Source organism: Electrophorus electricus, chromosome 15 (assembly GCF_041902795.1).
Source record: "Electrophorus electricus isolate QZ-2024a chromosome 15, ASM4190279v1, whole genome shotgun sequence".
In the NCBI taxonomy this organism is placed as follows: Eukaryota; Metazoa; Chordata; class Actinopteri; order Gymnotiformes; family Gymnotidae; genus Electrophorus; species Electrophorus electricus.
The window spans coordinates 1150465-1169067 of NC_137511.1; the positions used below are offsets into that span (position 1 = coordinate 1150465).

Consider the following 18603-nt stretch of genomic DNA (forward strand, 5'->3'; position numbering starts at 1 on the left):
AGCACGACAACCAGACGGGCTCAGGGGTACCGATAGAGTGCCACCATGTGCATCTTCCATCATTCATGGGGGACACATGCCTCTCCAGGCTGTGTGGGGCCTCTCGGCCAACCTGAGCTTCAAGTGTAATTCCAGCCACACTGCTGGTAGGCAATGAACAGACATTAAGAGTCCTACTCAGCTGGACAACTGTGTCCCTCCATCTGAATTCATTACCTAAGATGATTTTTAATGATGTTTTGAATAAATGTATTTGGTATGTTTGTGGGGGTTTTTTTTGGGGGGGGGGGTGATACTCGATTGGAAAAGCTTGCAAACTCAGCTGTTTAATTGTGCTTACATAAGTGGTAGATAATATTGGAAATGAGTCTGTAATCTGCTTATTTGGATTAAAATCAAATAGCAGGCTACAGCTGGTGTGTGTGTGTGTGTGTGTGTGTGTGTGTGTGTGTGTGTGTGTGTGTGCGTGCGGGTGTGTGTGTGTGTGTGCGGGTGTGTGTGTGTGTATGTGTGTGCGTGCGTGAGAGAGAGAGAGAGAGAGAGAGAGAGAGAGAGAGAGAGAGAGACTGGACTAAGAGTTGTTCTTAGTAACACTACATAAAGTGTTAAAATGTGTGGCTGCATGGACTTTGATGACAGTAATATTAATACACAATAGATGACCATCAGAAACTAGTTATTGAATGTTGGTGCACAGCTGCAAAATAAACTTTAAATAAGACGTAAAATAAACGTCGACCTCTGTTGTGTTGTTATGTAGAATGTTTTATTATATAGACCGCCATAAGAAATAAATACCCTCAAAGATGACAGTCAGTTATAGCAGAAATGGACATTGTTTACTCATTGCGCAAATTCGCCCACGTCACGTCTCGTACGTCAAGGAAGAATTAACGTGATTACCGATATTTTTCGGTCTCGCAAATGCACCTCTAACTCCGTTAGGTTAGCACCGTTATTCGGAGTAAGACGTTGGAGCACCTTGCACACATATCGGTGGTGCGCGCCCTGGGCACGTCCGAAGCACATTGTTTTCCTGAATGAAACCGTATGCCCGCTATTATTAGAACGGTCGCTGACGTCACAATGGAAGCCGCATCCACGTCCAGCGGGAGCCTGCAGACGGTCCTCTCAAGAGCGCGTGAATGGGTTGCCTAACGGCGGCTTCAACCAGCACAGCGAGACACTGCGTTATTAATCTTAAAAAACCCCAAACGGATTAACATTTTTTTTTTTTGACAAACTGGGACACTGTAGCGATTACGAAATGTTCTTGCAGCATTTTCCCAGCTAGCGCTCGGCGATTTTATTTTATACTTCTTGACTTGAAGTCTTGACTTCAGTTCTTGACAACAATACTAATAAAAAAAACAGCCCAAAGAAACGGTAGGTGTTTTTCTGTCAACAGTTCAGCACCCTGCTGCTAAACAAAGACCGGGGTGTTGTCCTCTTGATATTCAGTCACCTGTGCCCTGAGCTTCAGCGCTTTGGATGGGTACTGCTGCTATTATGTGGTATGGTGTTGTATTTATTATTATGTTCACAGTGCATTACTGTCATTGTGTTATGTAGCTCTGTCATAGGTAGATATTGTGAGAAAATAAACAACAGTTGCAACTATTGTGATCCTAGTACCTTCATACTAAACGACCCATCTGAGCTTGCGTTCATTAGGCAATTGCATTAAGTACGCTGATATCCAATTAGACTCGTGCAGCCGAAGATGTCATGGCAATAGCGGTTACGTACAATACTGTTGCTGCTCCCCAAGTTTAGACTGATGCTCGGTACTTAATACATCAGCAAAAGTGGTGTTGTGATCAACAGCATATTCGGAGTGTTTACAATCTTAATAATTTTGGCTTTTATAATGAATTTGGGTGCACGTGGGCTAGTTTGTAGCCAACTTTCTTCAAATTATTGGGTAAAAGTTACAACGGGAAGTACTGTGACATACCCAGCGTCATTCAGATATGAAGCAAAGTTAATGTGTTTGTTAATGTGGTGTTAATGTGCTGTTAATGTGGTATTTGGTTGTCTTTTATCACCACTCCCTTTATCAGTGGGTTTGGTTTGTGTTGGTAAATAGATTCCTCCATAGCATTAAGCAATATCATATCCCCTTGGAGGTCAGTGTTGTCACAGGGTAGGTCAGAGGGTCCAGAAATAGTATCTGTGCATGCACTTCTCTTCTTGTGCGGGCTTTTATGTAATATTGATGGAGTATATGAGAATAAAGATTTACTGTTTATTCTCTTAGGGGAGCAGATTTAATAAGAATGACAGTTTAATGTGTTAAGGTTATAAGGTGCCAGAATGGTGGGTGTTAGGCTAGAATCTCCTAATGCTTCTTGCTTAATATTTATGAGTCATGTTAGATGATTAAATATTAACCATAAAAATCTGCAAGTCTATAACAATGCATTTCTCTCTCTCCCTCGTTCACGCTCTCTCTCTTTCACATACACACAAACACACATTCTTACTCACTCAATACACACACACAAACACACACACACACACACACACACACACACACACACACACACACACACACACACACACACACGCTGGAGTTTAATGTGTAACTACTGCAGTGATTAAAGGGCAACAACAACAATATGATGTCATCCTCAATGATCAGGTTGACAATAATCTACTTCATTACAGTGGTTCCATAAGTAACAACTATAATAATAATAATCTCCTGGTAGTAAGGTAATGTGGGTGTTACTCTATAGTTTTACTTGCTGTTATATGATAAATTGTATCTGCCTACCCACTAATTACCTTAATCAAAGTTACATATGGTCAACTCTTTTTGTACTATGAGTACTGTTTCTCAGGAAAATCTTTACGACCCAACTTGTATAATTCTACATGCTTTGGTATGACAGGATCAGTGCATCCTTGTGGTCATGACCGGACGGGCTTGAACCATTCTACTAGCCATGTAAACAAGTACCACTAAGAGCAAATCTAGAGATGGGAGTATAATGGTCACTTTATTCATCTTCATTTATAAAGTGGGTTTCTTTAACAATATCAAAGTGCTTATGTGAACCCTAAAATATTATAACAGTACTGAAACTAAAAGGGGACTTTTTGAACTGTCTAGCTCAGCGAGAAAAACATGCAGAGAAACTATTTTAGGCTCATGCAAACATGAAGTCCTGTATTACACTGAGGTTTCACTGACCCAGGGCCAAGGGCAGTGTTGTCTGTGGCTCACATATACAGATTCCTGGAATCCAATACATTCTTCAGTTTGTGTCTCGCTGTGTGAACTGCTGTGGCCTCACATCACATCCCTTCCACATGCAGGGCAACCTGAGATACAGCATGGACTACGAAAGACCCAATGTGGAAACCATCAAGTGCGTCGTCGTTGGAGACAATGCCGTGGGGAAGACACGTCTTATATGTGCCCGGGCCTGCAATACCACCTTGACCCAGTACCAGCTACTGGCCACCCATGTCCCCACTGTCTGGGCTATTGACCAGTACAGGGTCTGCCAGGAGGTACATTTCTTTTTAGCCATCTGAATTGCGCACAGCATTGTGAGTCATTTTAAATACAAACAGGGCCTAGTTTAAGAACGTAAAGGACACGTGGACACAATTTAAGAAGCATCCAGGCTATAGCATAGAAACCTGTTCCTAGTTAGAGTGACGAAACGCCAGGCCATGATGAAGATCTGTCTGCTCACAGGTGTTAGAGCGATCCAGAGATGTCGTGGATGATGTCAGTGTGTCCCTCAGGCTGTGGGACACCTTTGGAGACCACCACAAGGACAGACGCTTTGCCTATGGCAGGTAATACTAGCCCGTTTTAACAGTATGTAACTGGAACTGCAGTGTTAATAAAAGAGCAGAGCAAAGCAGGAATTATTTACTTTGAAGAGACTCCAACTATTGATTGCTTCTTTCCTGGGCTTTGATAAAATTATGGCAGAATAGGGCAATAGGATGTTTTTATGGTTTGTGTTAATATAAGGCAAAAATCTGTTTGGAAGTTTTTGTACATTGAGTATGACGTCATTCATCTCCAGATCTTCTGTAGGCCACTCATGGAACTGCTTTTATTTATGGTTTCTTTTTCTCTTTTTTTGGTCATATTTCCTCTGTTCCTCACACTTTCTTTTCTTGCACCTTCAAGGCAGGTTAACCAGAGTGCATCTTCAATTTCATTAATGTTTATAAGAAACACCTTGTGTTTTTGTTTAATGCTGCCGTGTTTACTCATGCATCTCCTACGTGATTTTCTGATTTAAGTAGGTCTTCCATTGTACAACAGTTAATCTGAATGTTGTTATTCAAACCTGAGAGTGTCTTCTCATTCTATTTAAATTGCACTCCAAAACTAGCATGATAATGCATGATATCGGTTTCATTTTGTTAAGACTTGATAAATGAACATTAGAAATAATTTAACACTCCCTAGGACTGCCTAGCAGTGGTGGAAAAATGCTCCTCGGTGGGGAGGGAGTGTCACATTGATGGAGTCCAGCAAGGCTTTCGTGTCTTTTGATAGCACAGGGCAGATGGTACCTGACGGCCTGAGTGTGCACTGTTGCAGTGGGGATGTTAGTCTTTCTCCCTCCTGACAGTTTGCGAGAGAGGCTAATGAGAAAGCAGGGCAGACCTAGCCGTGCCACGAGACACCTGTGTTTCATTCCCTGAGAGTAAACTAAGGAACACATACACTCACACATTTCCTGCTTGATTCAGCACAGCAGTCGGCAAATTGCCACCCCTGCACATGCATGCAGGCACGCGCAGGCACGCGCAGGCATGCGCAGGCACGCGCAGGCACGCATGTCCATCCTGCCACACTCGCTGTCCTTGGGCTGATCCCCCTCTCAGCAGAATTACATTTCCATTCCGTGGCGCCATATATCCGTTTCGTTTTTTATCGTGGCCTAAAAATAAAACAAAACTGCTGCCACCGTGAGCCATAAACTCAGGCCCGGGGACATGAAGACACAAGGGTGGCCTCAGGTCAATGACTGCGCCCCTTTACCCCGGCACATCACACGGCCCAGTAACCCAAACCGGCACCACTAAAAACAGAGCTGTGGGCATAGCTCCATTTGTGGACACAGATATATTTGTTGACACCGTTCCATTTGTGGACACAGATATCTGTGGACACAGATCAGGTTTAAGACCTAATTTAAATGACTTCAGGAGTGAGTGCATATTTAGTAATGGGCTCTCCAAGTTTTCCAGACACCCTGTTAGTGTCCTATGAGTAGAGATGAAGAGACCTGCACACTGAATGCTGACTGGCTTGAAGTGGAATTAGTGATGAGTAATGAATGACTCCGTCGCAAACAGCAAGACATAAATCTGGGTGTTTATTCTCCACAGCCTGTCAGAGCTGGGCTTTGAGGTAGTGACTAAATCTCACACTGCTTTTACATTACAAATAAAGCACAATTGCAGTGGAGTTTTGACCTTCTTTGTAAAAGGCTCTCCTTTCCAAACTTGCTATATTGCTTTGCGTTTGTATTGTTTATGTGTGAGATTTACCAATTTTAGCAGTCTGTGATATTGTGCACTAGAGCCAAACTAGACATGCTCAGTCAGGGTTTTACCTTGCGATTTGGCTGGGGAAGGTGTCATTGATTGGTGAATTGATTGCAGTTGCTGTTTTCATTGGGGATGCAGGCATTTTAAGCAGCAGGAGTGTTTGCAGGGTGGATCGGACTCGGCACAAATGAGCTGATGTGCACTCGGGTACTGCGTGAGGTCACAGCAGAAGGTGGTTGCTGACCCTCGTGCAATTTTTAACTTTCCACATATGAATGGTTCGATCAGCAGGGCATTGATTGGGGTCTGGAATGAGGCATGCTTGCACTGTGGAGCTGATTTGCTATCAGCTCTTATTTGGCCCTGCTTTCAGCAAGCCAGTCACTTCCTGCAGAGACCTGAGCTCAGCAGCTGCTATCTGAGCAGTCCTATATCTCGTGTGTTTAACCTTTTACGGTGCTTATTGCCAGAACTGCTCCTTTCTTGTTGTACAATAGTGTTTAGCATGGTAAAATCAAAAGACTTGGCCGGGAACCTCTGATGTGGACCCTCAGCCTGGATCCTAGATCAGTTGATTACAAGTTGTCTCAGAGGATCTTATATTTCCTCAGAGCCATTTGCATGATTAAACGTTTAGATCACATTTTTTTTTATTATAATGACTGGGTGATTTTGTGCAACAAATGAGGTGAAATTTAACACTCTTGTTATATATACATGACATGAAAATGAGTTAAAACTTTTTTCCCAGACCAGATGCCATTCCCAGAACATGATGCTTTTTAAAATTATTTGCAAAGGCCAATTACCACGTAGCATTGTTCTGTGCCTGTTTTTGTTTGTAGGACATCAGTGATCTTAACGTGAGCCTGAGAAAGGTAATGGAGACGCTGTAAGTCTGCAGGGCCACTAGCGTCTTCCTAACCCTCTGCATTTCCAGTTTTGACTGTGTGGCGCGGTAGCCGCGGCGTCCGTCAGCGAGTGCTGCACGGTTCCTTTGGTGGACGATGGGCGAAGGTGGCGATCTTGCATTGTTCACTGTTCTCATGCAGTTGCCTCTCGCTCCACTCTCAGCATAGCCAGTGTACTAACCTCCCTCCGAGAAGGTATGCCAGCCATGCGTCAGTATGTCTGCATGTCCTTATTTTAGTTTCATTTTGTTTTTGGTTTCTGTCATTTTTGTTTCTCATGTTTGAAATGGTCTTCTCTGGGGCGCCCCCCCCCCACCCCAAAAAAAAAAAAAAAAAAGGAAAAGTATTGCCAAAGGTGTTCATTGCTGCAGTCGTCAGACGCCTCAAAGGATCATGGGTGGGAACCAAAGGTGATCTTTTCGCATCCTGTCACGAGATCAATGTCAGGCTGGCATTGAGGCCACGGGCGGGTCCCTCCTCTGCATGCCGCCTAAGCACTGCGGGGCTGAGGCTCTGCGCCGGGTTCCGCTTGGTGCCTGCCGCTGTACAGCATACTTTGCTGCACATTCTGTTCGCATGCTGTGTCAAGTGATGTCTTGCACTCTGTTCGTATAATGATGGTTTAGGACTGAGCAGTTGCTCGAGTCACCTTCTCTTCATTTTCACGTCCCTAAGGTCTGATGTGGTGGTTCTCTGCTTTTCCATCGCCAACCCAAACTCTCTCCATCATGTCAAGACCATGTGGTACCTGGAGATCAAGCACTTCTGCCCACGTACACCTGTCATTCTTGTAGGGTGTCAGCTGGATCTACGCTATGCAGACCTTGAGGCTGTCAATCGGGCTCGGCGACCCCTGGCGAGGTACCCCCTTGCAGTAGTCCTCAGACTTCTGCTGCTATTTGAGCTTTTTTCATTCATTACAAACACATTCAGAATATTTACTTTCTCCTCTGATTAATGTTTTTTGTGGATAAAGTGATTGTCCTTTTCCATCGTCTACCCAAGATTTCTATCATATTAAAGTACCTTGTTGAATTTTCTCCAACAGGCCTATAAAACCTGGGGACATTCTTCCTCCTGAGAGAGGAAGGGATGTGGCCAAAGAGTTGGGGATTCCATATTATGAGACAAGTGTCTTTGATCAGTTTGGCATCAAAGACATCTTTGACAATGCCATTCGAGCTGCTCTCATCTCCAGGCGCCACCTTCAGTTCTGGAAGTCCCATTTGCGAAAGGTTCAGAAACCCCTCTTGCAGGCACCCTTCTTGCCCCCAAAAGCTCCTCCACCACTAATCAAGATCCCAGAGTGTCCATCCAACAATCGGGATGGCCCCAGGCAGCTGCTGGAAAACCCTCTCTGTGCTGATGTCATGTTCATTCTTCAGGAGCACATTCACGTATTTGCCCACAAGATCTACCTGTCTACCTCATCCTCCAAGTTCTACGACCTCTTCCAGATGGACCTCTCTGATGAGTCCTCGTGCCTGGTGATGACAGTGCGCCATGACCGGGAATATCCGATGCGGGCCCTCAGCCTGGACACAGAGGAGGATGTGGCCGTGCTGCCCAACCTCTCCCCCTGCTCACTTCGTGCCTCTAAGAGTGATGGCACTCTGAAGATGGTGAACTTCAACAGGCAGCACCATCGTACCAAGCTGTCTCTTGGCTCGTGGAGCAAGGCCTTCTACAGCATGTACAAAGAGACTGTCGTCAACCCAGTGACAGGTAGCCTGACTCCCATGACAGTGGTGACAATGGACCACTCCATCCAGCTGGGGCCGTTCAGTGCGGTGCTGCGCTTCCTGTATACGGGGGAGCTCGATGAGAAGGAGAAGGACCTGATGAAGATTGCTCAGATTGCAGAGATCCTGGAGGTTTTTGATCTGAGGATGATGGTGGAGAACATCATGAATGAAGAGGGTTTCATGAATCAGGAAATTACAAAAGCTTTCCATGTGAGAAAGGCCAATAGAATTAAGGAGTGTCTGGCCAAGAACAATTTCACAGGTAAAAACAGGACCCCAGCACAAATTAATGTATTTCCTACTGCACTGACTCAAACACAGTTCGGACAGAACAAAGAAATTATTGCGATTTCAGTTACATCAGTCATGTCCTCATGCATTTTGACCTGACAGAGTTATATTTGAATGATAAGCAATTAAAGTAGTGTTGACACTGAAATTTAAAATTGATCTTATATGAACTTTTGTGCATGACATCCTTTGGCCATCCCTGAAGATGTGATGTTCAGGCTGGATGATGGAACCATCGAAGCCCATAAACCTTTGCTGATCTCCAGTTGTGATTGGATGGCTGCTCTGTTTGGTGGCTCATTCATTGAGAGTGCAAACAATGAGGTGAGTGAGAGAGCTCTATGCATTGTGTATTGAGCTAGAGGTGGTGCCTGACAAGTTTGTGGAATATTTCTATTACTTCATTGAGCATGAGTGTTGAATCTTTTTCAATCCTCAAACAGATGGTGCAAGGTCAGACTACCCACATACAGATAAATACATGCAGTGTGCCATGAGCACGCACACACACACACATACACACAAACAGAGTGTACTCTCAACCAGAAACCTCAGCCCCCTGGCACACACGAACACACACACACACATACACACACACACACACACACACACACACACACACACACACACACAGAGCATACTCTCAATGAGAAACCTCAACCCCCTGGCACACTCATACCCCCCCCCCCCCCCCGACACACACACACACACACACACACACACATGGCCTATGCACCAGGGCCTATGCACATTCATCTTAAACTCACAGAATGCATCTGCAAATACATCACCTCATACTGATACCTATTGAACATCACACGTCACTCAATTTTAGAGCTAATAAGCTAATAATTTGTCTCATTAAAATGTTGAAATTTGTATCCTCTGAATAACAGATCTTATGGAAACCATTAAGGCTTTAAAGCAAGTATTTTAAAACTTGACTTGTAATCTGAAGATTGCTGGTTCAAGCCCCACCACTGCCAAGTTCCTGCTGTTGGGCCCCTGAGCAAGGCCTTTAACCCTAAATTGCTCAAGTTGTACTCAATCATAATTGTGAGTTGCTTTGGATAAAGGTATCAGGTAAATGACAGTGCATCTTTATGTTGTTAAGGGAGGTATCTGCTATAAAGGTTCAATATAACTCCTTTAAAGAACAGTCTGGCTTTACTACCTAACAAGGGGAGATTGACATCAGTTGGAGGCATTTTGACTTTCCTTCTACGGCCAGGAAGATTGTCAAGACAATGGCAGGTCTACTTCATTCAGTCCAGTGGTGTGCTGAGCCAACCTCACATGCCAGTGTTACAACTGGGGCACCTTTATTTTAGGGCTGCTGCTGTCCTACTTACCCCAAGTATGTAGTGCTCATTTTGAATCAGAGAAGAAGAGCAGTTCTTCTCTTTTTAAAATGGTCTACTGCAGATTTTTCCTTTGAATCATGTTATGTAATGGGCTGCCTACATCTAGCTGTAATAATATGATGTGTAGGATATGTAGCCAGAACAAGGTACACTCCATTTCTCCCCCATACGAACCTGTCTAATTGAATGGCCCACTAGGAGACAGTAAAGTACTATCTTCTTGGGCTGCAAAATTTAAGAAAGGGCACACATTGTATTCCAAATTCTGTTCAGTAAAGAAATTAAAATACTGAAGCAACTTGGCAAGGTTTTTCTCTAGAACAACAGCATATAGTGTCAGAAGGGTGTGAAGTGCATCTGTTTCCATGAGGCAAAGAGGAGTCCCTGAGATAAAAGGAATTGACAATGAAGACTGTTAACCTTGACGAGCACAGCCAGCTTAGAGAAAACGTATTGTTTCAGTGGCTAATGCCTAGCAACCTATTATACCATACAAAATGCAACTATGTTTTCCACCACCACCACCACTCAGCTTGACTATAAACTGGCAGAAAACCAGCAAAAATGGGAACAGAGCCTTACTTCATACTTTGCAGTTATTACAATTTGGATGTAAAGCCTGAGACCAAAAGGACAGCAGTACTGCTTCAAACAGTGGGTGAAGACGTTCTTGAGATTCAGAACATGCTCAGAGTACAGATGCAGATCCTGAAAATTGGATTAAAATGCTGAAAGCTGTTGAATCATACTTTGCTCTGAGGGAAAAAAAACACTGCGTTTAACAGACATCAGTTCTGGGCCCACAAATACAATCCAGAATCAGGCACTGATAAGTTTGTAACTGAGTTAATACAAAGAGTATGCACCTGCAAATTCAAAGACACTGAAGATATATAATGCTGCCTGACAAAACATCAAAAATAACATTGTTTATCATCACAAATAACACTGGGAAGAACGTCTAGCAACAATAAATCTTACATTCGAAAGAGAACTTGACATTTGTTGTGCTAGAACAGTCAGAGTGGCACCAAGCTAAAGTAATATCTGTTGAACTTGGCAAGCAAAGTGTGCATGCTAAAAGAAGGAGGAAGACATGTGCAGTTAAAATGACCAGCACCTGCAGGCAGAACATGGAAGTGCCATGGAAAAGGTTGTGCAGACCAACTGGTGGATGCTCTCACGGACATCTCCAACATCTCTCTGCTCAGTACCATCATCTCAATGTGCTTCACCATCATCCTCGTGCTGTGGAATTCTTCATTGTCCATCATGATGAAATGCTTTGAGAAGCTTGTCATGAGACATATCAAGATACAGCTGTATTGTCTAAAATGTCCTATTTGGACAAAAAGGACACATACATTAAAATGCTGTTCATGGACTTCAGTTCAGCATTCAGCACCATCATTCCTCAGCATCTGACTGAACAGGTGAGATTGCTCATCCTGAACTGAACTCTGTAACTGGACCTTGGACTTCCTGCCTGGGAGACCTCAGTCCAGCACCATCACACTGAGCATTGGGGCTAGCCACGATGCTCAGTCAACTGTGTGGTCAGTCCACTGTGTAGTTAGTCCACTGTGCATTGACACCCAACTCCAACCACATCATCAAGTTTGCGATGACCTGGCCATGGTGGGTCTCATGAACAGGGATGGCGAGTCAGCATAGAGAGAAGCTGGAGGAGGCTAATGGACTGGTATGCAGCAGCAACAAGTTTCTGAATGTGGACAAAACAAAGTGATGCTTGTTGGCTCAACATCAGCTGCTCGATTCAACTTCTGTTGACTCAACATCAAATGCTGAATCCTCAACACCAGCTCTACAGCCAAGGAAACCCAGTAGCGACTGATTCCCGAGGATGCTGGGGAAAGCTTATGTCCCCCCACCATCCTCACCATCCTGAGCATCCTCACCATCCTCACCATCCTCACCATCCTGAGCATCCTCACCATCCTCAGCATCCTTAGCATCGTCACACAGGGAGATTATATGGCACACCCTGAGTAGCTGCACCACTGCTCGATTTGGGAATTGGTTTCGGAGAGACCCTCCAGTGAACAGAGAGGAGAGCAGGGGAGACCATCGGGGTCGTTCTCCCGTCCACCCAGACATTTACACCACAAGCTGCTCTCACAAAACACCAGCATTTTGGATGATTCCACACACCCATCACATGAACTCTGCCATGTGGGAAAAGGTACTAAAGCATCCAGGTCCTCACAACCAGAGTACACAAGTATCTTCACCAAAGCCATCAGACTCCTCAACTCCCAAAGGCTGGCCAGACACTCCATCATGCATGCATACACACACACACACACACACACACACACACACACACACACACACACACACACACACACAACACACATTGAAACCATCTTACTCTCTCACTTTGCATACACATTTCCTAAGGTGTGTTTTCAGAATACTATATTTAAAATAATGTTGAATTTTGCACTTTTTGACATATCTTAATAACGTCTGCTGCTAGAATACAGTATTTAACAAATGCCATATTCCATTTCATTTTGTAATCTTACATTGTTATACTGGCTACATCAGCAACTGCCGTGTTCATATATGCTGCAAGCATATCTGCTTAACACTTACTTGTCATGGTATGTTACATCTTCTGCACACCCTCTCACTTTGCTCAGTGATAGTTACTGATTGGTATTGCCCTACATTGTCATGATTATTGGTCCTACATTTAATATTTTTTGTTGTTTACACTTGTGTTCTTTTGTTTTGCACCATGGTCTTCTAGGGACATTATTTGCTTTTACTGTAGCTGGAATGACATTTAAATGCCTCTTGACTTCAGTCTTGACATGGCGGTACTAAAGTCCAGCCAAAACCAGAAAGCCTTTCTTCAGTTCTACACTAACAAGTGCATCAAACACTCCTGCAAGCCCGTTCTCAGTTCATCTCAATTCAAAAGGCTGGTGCAATTTCTTCCTCAGCTCCAGCCAGAAAACAAGAACTGCTCAAGTAACACCCATTGATCTTTGGAGGACTGGACGCATTTCCCGGATTGTTCCACATCTACACAGATCCCAGTGTAACCCTGGTGGTTCACAGCTGATTCCAGTTGCTGTTGATGACAGCCTGAAACACTACAGGACCTAGATAAGAGGAACATTATTTTGAAAGTCACAAAGCCTAACAGATGGGGTCAATGGCCTAGACATGACTCAGGGTCCCTCAGGGTCCGTTTCGAACCCAGAGATCACAAGAGGGCTGTTAAAAGGCAGCAATTCTCTATACCTGCATGAGAAGAGATCCAGTATATGCTAGATGGTAAAATAATTTTCACTATTCTGGATTAGAATTTATGCTACTGGTAAATAAAGCTCAGTGAAGAATCTGCTGACCTCTGCATGTTCAACACTCCATGAGGCAGATACTAGTTCCACTTCAGAATCAAGTCAGCTAATGAGGTTTTGCATCAGATGACCTATGAGAGCTTTGGAGACACCACAGGAGTTTATGTGATTACAGGTGACGCAATCAAAGACAAAGACAAGCATGACTACATAAAACAATGATGCATCAAATTTAACAGTGAAAAAATTCAATAATGTGAAAAGATTCCTATTATTAGTGCTGACCATCAGTGCTGGATTGCAGATCCATCCAAGGTGTGTGCCATCCAGGACATGCTTGGCACTGCCACCAAAAGAGCCCTGCAGGGTCTGTTTGGAATGGCACGTTACCTGTACTAGTGCCAATGATGCAGAACCTACAGTACCACTTCACCCTTTCCCGGCAAATGACACTTTCTGGCGGTGGCAGCCAGAACAATAGGCAGCTACGGACAAGCTGAAGGCAGCCATGGCAGTAGCACCTCCTCCTTCTCATCTACAATCCAAGAGCAAAGACTGTCTTATGGGCAGATGCATCCAAAGATGGCCTTGGGACATTTGTCATGCGAAACAGGCAGACTGTAGCATATGCCTCCCGAACGCTGTCTGACGCTGAGCAGAATTTTGTTCAGGTGTTTTAGCAATCATCATCACTCTTCAAAAACTCCACATGTATGTGTATGGCATCACGGCCGAGATTCAGTCTGATTGAGGTTATTATAGCCAAGCCCACTGACAAGGGACCAGTGAGACATCAATGGAAGTTACTACAAATTCAAGAATATGACATAAAAATCATATACACAGCAGGCAAAGAAACGAAGGTAGCTGATGTACCTCAGTGGTGAAAGAGTAGTCCATGCCCTATGCCCACAGACAGCCCTGGATGGTGATGTTATCTTGTTTCTGCAGGAAAACATTGAGACAGATGGTGAATTATCCCTTTTGAAGCAAATGCACTGCATGGGATAGCCACCGATACTGGCCCTTGAAGGACACACTATATATTGAGATGGCCTGGTAATTGTCAACAAACAAATTGCTCCAAGTGGTCTCAGAAGACTTCACAAAGCCCATCAAGGTATTTAGTGGTCAGTGGGCCATGCTATTGAGCTAATATATTGGTGGAATTGTGTGTTCTCTGGCAAGAGCTATTGCTAACCAACCACAAAGAGTTGCGACATGATGGCCTAATCTTGGTACTGAAATATTTGACTATGTTTGGGATTGTTCTGGATTAATACTCAAAATCTGATACAAACCAACAAGAAGACAACCATTGTCATTGAAAAACTCAAGAAAAATGTGTCGTCTTGCATCATCTGGAATGTAGCATAGTATGTTAAAAATGTTTGTTGTTGTCTTGTTGGGAATACTGTATGGAAATATGTTCACAGTATACATCTGTTCTGTAAATAAAACTAAAAGTGAAAGCAGTCTTTATTGAAAGAGTGGTGATGTAGTATATGTAGATTGTACATGGTGCATGCTGCATGGACTATTAGCTGTAAGAAAGGGCACATGCTATATTCCCTATTCTGTTCAGTAAAGAGATTAAAATACTGTAGTAATTAGGTCAGATTTGTGTCAAAAACAACACGATAACATGAACCTGCCATTAATTGTCCTGGGATTAAAAAAGAAAGGGGCTTGTTTTCTGAGCTCTGGTGAACAAGCAAGAGATACATCAACACTTTCTATCATGTGATTAAGAAAAAAGCTCCAGGAATATAGTTTTAAAAGGCTCCTGCTATTCATAATGAATTTTTTAAAAACCTAACCCAAAAGCAGAATGGTTTATATACTGCACTTATATAAACGTCTAAGTCTTACATTTGAAATGTGTTTTGTATTTATAATAAAATTTTTACAGGTCCGATACATTGAACAGTGCATAATATATAATATTGTACCATCTCACTGATATATGAAGCAATACTACTTAGCCATTCTAAGCTACCAAATTTGCTTCATCAGTTACATTCATGTGTAAGTTCTCTCTTGTCACAGCTTTAGTGATTTAACTGTATTTATATATTGCTGTTTCTCTTTCCTTCTTTGCCTTTGTGTGTGTGTATGTGTGCGTGTGGAATTGCCAGGTGTCTTTCCCCAACACCAGCAGGGTGTGTATGCAGGCAGTGCTGGAGTACCTCTACACAAATCAGCTGTCACCCATGGCTGACTTGGACCCAATGGAGTTAATCGCTCTGGCAAACAGACTGTGCCTTCCCCGCCTCATCGCCCTGACAGGTGGGCACTCCACCACACACACACACACACACACACACACATACAAGCTCTTCAGACCAAAAGCCAAGTAGCCAGTACAAACTTGAATCAAACTGACAATTTGGTTCCTCAATTTAGAGTTGCTAAGTAACGAGCAATGTCAAGGCTCAGTGAATCTGATTCCATGAGCCTGGTGGAGTGCAGATTGCAAGCTGTCTGGCTAACATCATCCAGCATGGCGATAGTCTGACATTGATCTATGGCTCATGTGAAGCCTTGCTTTAGGCTTTAGCGTGTGCCTCAGCAGAAATAACATATTTTCTGCTGAGATGTTTCAGTTGCAGATGGATGACTGAGAAGCTTTTTTTTGTGCAATAAAGCATCAAAATATTTTATTAGGCGCTGATGATTACTTGTTGGATAGTTTACCATGTTTTAATACAAGTTCTATTTTAAAATGCTTTTCTTTTGCACAGAACAATACGCGGTGGCTGAGCTGCTGAAGGCCTCCAGGGTTGGGCAAGACATAGATGGCGAGGTCCTCACCTACCTGGAGCTTTCACAGGTCTTGGCCATAGAGCAATCTTGTCTTGACCTTCAAGGTCTACTATTATTCAAATATATTTGTTTTTAAATATTGTATAATCTTCCATATTTAATTGAGATATAACCATGTCGGTTCTGTTCTTCTTATAGTTCCATAATGCCAACCAACTTGCTGCTTGGTGCTTGCACCACATTTGCACTCATTACAATAGCATATGTGCCAATTACCTCAAGGAGGTCAAGTCCAAATCAGCAGGTAAGAACACCAGACACAGTTACAGGCAATATAGTGTGTAAGGAACTGAATATGCGCTAGTAGTAATCACAAAGGCACAGCACACCCGAAGCCTTCAAGTTTCCATTATTGCAGAATGTGAAGTGCCTGCGGATGAGTGGAGCCAATCGTGCCTGTAGCCTTTGTCGTGTCCTCACGAATATTTGCAAATTTCGTCTGAGATTTCAGTGCACCGTGTAAAGTGTGACCTTGTTTTGATCACTCTGTGCGTGCTGTGGCCTGAACAGAGAACCAGGAATATTTTGAGAAGCACCGTTGGCCACCAGTCTGGTACCTGAAGGAGGAAGACCACTATCAACGCGTGAGGAAGGAGCGGGAAAAGGAGGACCAGGTCTTGAAAAAGCACTACTCACGCCGTCGCTGGTGTTTCTGGAGCACCTCTCCTGTGGTGGCCTGAGAGAGAGAGAGAGAGAGAGAGAGCAAGCGAAACAGTGCCTCTCTCTAGGCCCTCCCTACTAACATTTAATGTCTTAACTTTCAAACAATGCACTGGCATCTACTTTTCTTTTCTACTAGCATATAGGTCAAGGCAGGTGTCCAAAAGTTTCAAAGCACAATCTGTGTCCTAATAATGCAGGCCAATATATTGTATGTTGTTGTCCAGTGAACTTCAGTTAATGGTAACTGAATACGACATCATAGCATTATTTCACTGTAAGGGTTGTATAAGGAGAAAAATATAATCTGTTTTGGAGTTGTTTGCCTCATGGCAAAGTCCTGTCGATGTCACTAGACATCACCGGGGAAAGGGAATGTCAGAATGTTCCCCAGAATCAGTCTTATTTTCACTGTCTGATGCTGACCTGCTTCTCTGCTCTAGGCAAAACACTTTTCTGCAGCTATCCAGGTGGTAAACTCTTACGCTACAAATCACAACAAACCCATGCCTGAACTGAATAGCAGTTTAGTAGAATCAGCAATGTAGAACATTTGCATTATGAGCGTTAGCGTTAGAAGTCTTTCTGACTCTTTCCACCGATATGGTCTTTGTGACACTTGTGACCTCAAAGATGGGAACTTGGTGTTGCCTGGTGAGCGAACTCAGCTGTAGAGTGTACATCGTGATTGAGTTTACAGCAGCTCCTCTTTTGTACCAGCTCTAAGTAATAAAACATCAGAAACTTCAAATGCAATAACTCATTCACTGTACATCGCAAGGGCCAAGTCGCACCAGAGGACAGCTGCTGTTCTGGTGCCAGGGAATCGCCATAGCTCACCTGGCTAGTTCCGTGTGTTCCCATGGCCTATTTCATTCCTTTAGTGTACCACAGTGTATGCTCCTAAATGAAAGTTCACTCTTATTTTTTAGAAGGGCTTAGCACTATGACTTAGTTCAGGGTTTACTTGAAACCAAACTTAACCGGCAAATGTACCCATCCATAACCATCGATTACATATACTACCTTCACTGTGCTAGTGCTAGAAGTTCCATATACTGTAGTGGACTGTAACGTTGTTAACACATTAAAGATTGTTGTTAAAGGTTAAAGAAACTATAGATAATCTCAGAGGTTTTATGATGGATATGTGAATGGGAATGTGCAAAAAAGGCTGAAATAAGCTTTTGCTTTTAGATTGATGAACAATGAGGCTTTCTGCTGTTCATAGTTAGTGTTGGTCAGCATACTCTTGGTATATGTACCCTAACTGTTAAGAGCACGTGAGTGTTTGTGTCCAGAGCTGCATACATTGCTCATGTAACCTGAACCGGGCAGAGCCAGGTGGGTTAACTTGCCTGTGGGTAAAAGGGAAACTTAATACTTGAAAATAATAGAATGTTTTTGTCACTAGTCCTGTAGGTTGTCTTTAGTTTACAAAAATAAAAAGTAAATAACGATGCTCACTAGATGCAATGTGATTGTTCTATTTTGGTGATTTGGCCAGAATTGGTGTTGAGTGTCATTACCTGCTACAAACCAAGTGGCTGGTTCATTTGGTTCATGCTGTCAAAGGCCTTTGATCTTGCTGGACATTACTCTTAATGTTGGTTGTTTATTAAGGTATGTATTTGTTTAATTATTTTATATACAAAGTATTTAATAAATAATACATTTACTTATGCATAGTATTGTGTTTGTGTTTTGGCATGTTAAACTATATACTGTTATACATACAAACTATGTATGTTTATTTTTACATCTTTGGTTAAGTGTAAGGTAAAAGGTATTGTTAGGTACTGGGCCAAGGTAATGGTTAAGCTTTGGATGAAGGTTAGCCATCGTTTTAAAGATATTTAGTTATAGTAAAAAATTACATATGTAGTACATATTACATATATAGTAGTAGCAGCAGTATGTTTGTCTACTTGACTGT

The 18603-nt window shown here is 43.0% G+C and overlaps 1 protein-coding gene across 3 annotated transcripts; it reads left to right on the plus strand.

The window, feature by feature from the left end:
• The first annotated feature begins 927 nt into the window (after positions 1–927).
• On the plus strand, positions 928–18349 carry rhobtb1 (Rho related BTB domain containing 1). 3 transcript variants are annotated; one of them, XM_027009463.3, is made up of 10 exons: positions 929–1386; positions 3325–3522; positions 3713–3816; positions 7122–7307; positions 7495–8453; positions 8688–8806; positions 15320–15470; positions 15926–16014; positions 16146–16251; positions 16518–18349. In XM_027009463.3, exons 2-10 carry the CDS (start codon positions 3343–3345, stop codon positions 16685–16687), a joined length of 2064 nt encoding a protein of 687 aa, XP_026865264.2. In that variant the 5' UTR covers positions 929–1386; positions 3325–3342; the 3' UTR covers positions 16688–18349. The 3 variants fall into 3 exon arrangements, with proteins under 3 accessions (XP_081553987.1, XP_026865264.2, XP_026865265.2); XM_081697861.1 differs by lacking the exon at positions 16518–18349 and having other exon boundaries at positions 928–1386; positions 15926–16051; XM_027009464.3 differs by lacking the exons at positions 929–1386; positions 3325–3522; positions 3713–3816 and adding an exon at positions 3824–5395.
• Positions 18350–18603: the final 254 nt, after the last annotated feature.

What these genes read in the sequence shown, in the direction of transcription:
- rhobtb1 (XM_027009463.3), top strand. Translation starts at nt 3,343, where the DNA reads ATGGACTACGAAAGACCCAATGTGGAAACCATCAAGTGCGTCGTCGTT. An exon ending in AGACGCTTTGCCTATGGCAG is followed by an intron (nt 3,817 to 7,121) that starts GTAATACTAGCC and finishes CACGTCCCTAAG; the next exon opens with GTCTGATGTGGTGGTTCTCT. An exon ending in CCTACCTGGAGCTTTCACAG is followed by an intron (nt 16,015 to 16,145) that starts GTCTTGGCCATA and finishes TTCTTCTTATAG; the next exon opens with TTCCATAATGCCAACCAACT.